Raw genomic sequence first — 5,315 nt, 5'->3', positions numbered from 1 at the left:
CCGTTGGAGGGTTCGTCAGTAACTTATATCCGTCAAGGCGGAATCTTGTTACTTTAGTTTTTATGTCTTATACCCGTTGGAGTTATCGTCAGTAACTTACATCCATCAAGGCGGAATCTTGTTACTTAGTTTTTGTACACCCGTTGGAGGGATCGTCAGTAACTTACATCCGTCAAAGCGGAATCTTGTTACTTAGTTTTTGTATGCCTTATAATTGACTAGACCTGCTTACACAAAGACATCAGAAGAATAATTCTTTTATTAACTTCAAGAATGAACGTATTCATCTATTACATTTACTGGTGGTACTTTTTTAAATGCTCAATGTTCCATGGTCGAGGGAGTCTTTGTCCGTCCATGGTTTCCAAGTGGTAACTGCCTTGTCTTGAGTAGTGAATGACTCGGTAAAGTCCTTCCCATGTGGGACCCAGCTTTCCTTGGGTAGGGTCTTTAGTTGCTGTGGTGGTCTTGCACAAGACGAGGTCTCCTATGTCCAGTCGCCTGAGTTTAACCCTCTTATTGTAGTACTCGACCATCTTCTTCTGGTACTTCATCACCTTGCTGGATGCGTTGTCTCTTACATCGTCCAGACAGTCTAAGTTGAGTCGCAGTTCATCGTCATTGCACCCTTCGTTGAACGTTCCTCGTCTGACGCTCGTTACCCCCACTTCGACTGGGATTACTGCTTCTGTGCCATAGGTAAGCCTGAAGGGGGTTTCTCTTGTCGGGGTTCTTGCTGTGGTTCTGTAAGCCCACAGGACATTAGGTAATTCTTTTGGCCAGGCACCCTTCGCGTCATCCAGCTTGGTTTTGATAATCTTGAGCAGCGTTCGATTTCTCACTTCCGTCTGCCCGTTTGCTTGGGGATGCCCTGGAGACGAGAACTGATTCTTGATCCCAAGGTTTGAACAAAAATCTCTGAAGTCTTGGCTGTCGAACTGCCTCCCATTATCTGATATGATCGTCAAGGGAATTTTGAACCTGCAGATTATATTTTTCCACACAAAACTCCGAATTCGAGCCTCAGTGATCGTTGCTAGAGCCTCTGCCTCAACCTACTTTGTGAAGTAATCAATAGCAATAAGCAGGAACTTTACCTGACCTTTACCTTGGGGTAGTGGGCCGACGATGTCGATTCCCCATTGTGCAAATGGCCACGGGGAGGCTATAGTCGTCAGTCTCTCTGTTAGAAGCCGTTGTACATTCTCGTATCGCTGGCACTTGTCGCACCTCTTGACGATCTCAACAGCGTCTACCTGCATAGTTGGCCAAAAATATCCTGTTCGTACTACCTTGCTCACCAGGGATCTGGGGCCAGCGTGGTCGTCGCAAATTCCTCCATGGATTTCTTCCAGTATGTATCTAGCTTCTTCTTCGTTGACACACTTCAAGTAAGGCATAGAGAAGCCTCTCTTGTATAAGGCGTTATTAAGGATCGTGAACCTGGCCGCCCTCTTCTTGACCTTTTTAGCTTCTTCTGTGTTCTGAGGGAGGTGCCCGTCCCGGAGGAAGGATATTATGGGCGTCATCCAGCTGTTTGCGCTTTGGATGGTGAATGCTGTGATCTCTTCAATGTTGGGGTGTTTCTGGACCTCCATCGCCAAATCCATGCTAATCTTCCCTTTTTCTGATGACGCTAGCTTCGAGACTTCGTCTGACCCCATATTCTGACTTCTTGGGATCTGCACGAACTCCACTGTATCGAACTCCCGAGTTAGAAGTTTCGTCAGCCTGAGGTATTTCTACATCCTTCCTTCCTTCGCTTCATACTCCCCCCTAATCTGCTTGATCACTAACTTTGAATCATTTTGGATCAACAGGTTCTTAGCACTAAGTGCCTTTCCAAGCCTCAGTCCCGTCAGTATCCCCTCGTATTCAGCTTCGTTGTTGGTGGCCGGAAATTTTAGTTGGACCCCATATTTTAGCACTTCTCCGTCGGGGGTGGTTATGACAACCCCTACTCCCCCCTTCCTCTGGGTTGACGAACCATCAGTTTGGATCGTCCATCTATCAACTCCGTCGGTAAGGCTGTCTTCGTCCGGAAGGGTGAACTCTGCAATGAATTCCGCCAGAGCTTGCGCCTTGATCGCCGTTCTGGGGTTGTATTCGATGTCAAATTGACTAAGTTAAATCGCCCATTGGACCATTCTTCTGGCTGCCTCAGGTTTGTTCATCGATTTCTTGATCGGTTGGTCCGTCATTACCAGGATGGGGTTTGCCTGGACTCAGCCCCTTGGAAGGCTTGGTTGACGTAGTAAACTGGGAGCTGCTTCGCGCCCTCTTCTCTGATCAGGGCTGCACTTACTGCCGAGGTTGACACTGCCAAGTATAAGTATAGATCTTCCCCTTCTTTGGACGGGCTTAAGAGTGGTGGACTGCTCAGGTAACGCTTTAGTTCCTGGAATGCTGCTTCGCATTCGTCGGTCCAGGCAAAAGCCTGCTTCAAGGTCTTGAAAAAGGGCAGGCATTTGTTTGTAGCTCTGGAGATGAACCTGTTTAAAGCTGCTATCCTTCCAATGAGTTTTTGAACATCCTTGACAGTCCTGGGTGATGCCATGTCGATGATGGCTCGCACTTTCTCTGGGTTTGCTTCTATTCCTCTTTGGGACACCATGAATCCCAGGAACTTTCCCGAAACTACCCCAAAAACACATTTACTTGGATTCAACCTCATCTGGTGTTTTTTGAGGGTTGCAAATGTTTCTTTCAGGTCGTCTAGATGTGTGAGCTCTTCCTTACTCTTGACGAGCATAACGTCCACGTACACTTCCATGTTCCTGCCAATCTGTTGACTGAACATTTTGTTCACCAACCTCTGATACGTAGCTTCAGCATTCTTCAATCCAAAAGGCATTACCTTGTAACAGTAGAGTCCTTGACTCGTGATGAAAGCAGTCTTCTCCTGGTCTTCCTCAGCCATCCTTATCTGGTTATCCCAAGAAGGCGTCCATAAACGTCAGTAACTTGTGCCCGGCTGTAGAGTCCACGAGTTGGTCTATTCTCGGTAGAGGGAAGCTATCCTTCGGGCACGCCTTGTTCAGGTCGGTGAAGTCTACACACATCCTCCATTTTCCATTTGCTTTCTTTACTAAGATGACGTTCACGAGCCATTCAGGATAGTACACTTCCCAGATGAACCCTACCGTCAAGAGTTTGGTAACTTCCTCTGCAACTGTTTGATCTCGTTCTGGGGCGAAGGTTCTTCATCTTTACTGGACGGGCTTCCATTTCGGGTTCACACTCAACTTATGCTGGATGACTTCTGGAGCTATGCCCGGCATGTCCTCGTGGCTCCATGCAAAGACATCTAGATTTTCTTTAAGGAACCTTATGAGTCTTGCTCTCATCTCGGGGCTTAACGTCGTTCCTATCTTTGTCGTCATGTTCGCTTCTCCTTCTACCAATTCCACTGTTTCCAGGGCCTCCATTCTGTCTTCTTCCTTTTCTTCAATCATCCACGTGTGGTTCTCCTTCGCAGCCAGGACGGCTTGATAGCATTCTCTTGTCAGGACTTGATCTCCTTTCACTTCACCAATGCCATTATCTGTTGGGAATTTTACCTTCAAACAGTAGGTGGACGTCGCCGCTTTCCACTTGTTGAGTGTGGGCCTCCCGATGATGACATTGTAGGATGAGGGGCAGTCCACCACCAAGAAGTCTATCTGGCGAGTCAACTGCACCGGGTAGGCCCCCACCGTCACTGTCAATGTCACTATGCCCTTGGGGTATACCCGGTCTCCGCTGAAGCTGACGAGTGGAGAGTCAAAAGGGCGCAGTCTTTTTGGATCTAGTCTCAGTTGCTGGAAGGCTGGAAGGTAGATGAAGTCTGCGGAGCTGCCATTGTTGACAAGGATCCTCTTGGTATTGAATCCTTCTATATTCAGCATTATGACCAAGGGATCGTTGTGGGGCTGCTTCACTCCCATGGCCTCTCCTTCATTGAAGGACATTTCCTGGTATGTTCGTCGGTGCTTAGACGGAGATATGGTGTGGACACTATTTACCTGCCTCTGGTATGCCTTCTTGAGTGATTTAAAGGATCCTCCTGAAAATGGCCCTCCTGTAATCGTCTTTATCTCCCCGATCACCTTGTGCGGAGGTTGGGACGGACGGTTGTCATCCCGGGAAAAGGACTCATGTTGGCTTTTATTATCGTTCCTGAATTTACTATATTCTCCCTTCTTCACATATTTTTGTAATTTCCCTTTCCGTATCAACTCCTCTATCTGCTCCTTTAGGTCTTTGCAATCTTCCGTGTTGTGGCCGTGATCTTTGTGGAAACGACAGTACTTGTTCTTGTCACGGACATTGGGAGATGAGTGCAATGGTCTAGGCCATTTGAGATAATGCTCGTCCTTGATCTGCGTGAAAATTTTATTAACAGGCATAACCAAAGGAGTAAATCTTACCGTCCGAGGACTTTTATCATCTTTCCTCCTATTCCCGTCATTATTCCAACGGTCCGATCGCTCTCTCTTTTGCCCCCTACGGTCGTCTTCATTTGTTGCCGTGTCTCCTGGCTTCTCTGCATCCTTTATGGCCGCTAACCCATCTTCAGCATTCATATACTTCTGTGCTTTCAAGAGCATTTCCGCCATCGTCTTTGGTGGATTTTTTGCGAGGGAGGCCACGAGATCTTTGGACCTCAGTCTCGCTTTGAAGGTCGTCAGTTACACCTTGTCATCGGCTTCGTCCACCTCCAGAGTCTCCCGGGTGAAGCGTTTGACATACGACCTCAGAGTTTCCTTTTCTCCCTGTCTAATGGTGAGTAAGTAGTCTGTCGGCCTCTTTGGACGTTACCCCCTTATGAAATGGTGCAAGAAGGCATTATTCAATTGCTCGAAGTTGTCTACAGACGAGGTCGGCAACTTCGTGAACCATTCTCTTGCAGCACCTTTGAGAGTGGTGGGAAAGGAGCGACACAGTATCTCGTCAGGTGGTTGTTGAAGACCTAGAGTCGTCTTGAAGGTATTAAGATGATCCTGAGGGTCTCTAAGTCCGTCGAACGGCTCAAGTTGAGGTAAGTGAAACTTTGACGGTACAGAGCATTCAAGTACCGCCGTGGTGAAAGGTGAATCCGTAGCCCTTACCATTCTGTCTACGCTCCGGTCCGTCTTCTCCTTAATGGCGCTCCTCAGTTCGTCCATCTCCTTCCTCATTTCTCGAAGGAGATCTGAATTCTGCTCGTCCGGGGAAGTTGGCCTCTGAGGGGTACCCCTCCCGTGGCTATCCCCTTCTCCTTTTCCTTCCAAGTTACCCTTAGACCGGTTCTCTTCCTGTTAAGCCTGTTGGACCTGCTGGAGTCGTAGCTTCAT

General features: G+C 47.9%; 1 protein-coding gene across 1 annotated transcript; it reads right to left on the bottom strand.

Moving 5' to 3' along the window:
* Window positions 1–3,209: 3,209 nt before the first annotated feature.
* LOC115984764 lies at window positions 3,210–4,598 on the bottom strand. The gene is made up of 2 exons (XM_031107775.1): window positions 4,410–4,598; window positions 3,210–4,355 (listed from the first exon to the last, which is right to left on the bottom strand). The coding sequence occupies exons 1-2, from the start codon at window positions 4,596–4,598 to the stop codon at window positions 3,210–3,212; spliced, it is 1,335 nt and encodes a 444-aa protein (XP_030963635.1).
* Window positions 4,599–5,315: the final 717 nt, after the last annotated feature.

This window comes from Quercus lobata, chromosome 4, assembly GCF_001633185.2.
Source record: "Quercus lobata isolate SW786 chromosome 4, ValleyOak3.0 Primary Assembly, whole genome shotgun sequence".
NCBI lineage: Eukaryota > Viridiplantae > Streptophyta > Magnoliopsida > Fagales > Fagaceae > Quercus > Quercus lobata.
This window is presented reverse-complemented; position numbering and strand designations above follow the sequence as displayed.

What these genes read in the sequence shown, in the direction of transcription:
- LOC115984764 (XM_031107775.1), bottom strand. Translation starts at nt 4,598, where the DNA reads ATGGCGGAAATGCTCTTGAAAGCACAGAAGTATATGAATGCTGAAGAT. An exon ending in ATGATAAAAGTCCTCGGACG is followed by an intron (nt 4,356 to 4,409) that starts GTAAGATTTACT and finishes ACGCAGATCAAG; the next exon opens with GACGAGCATTATCTCAAATG.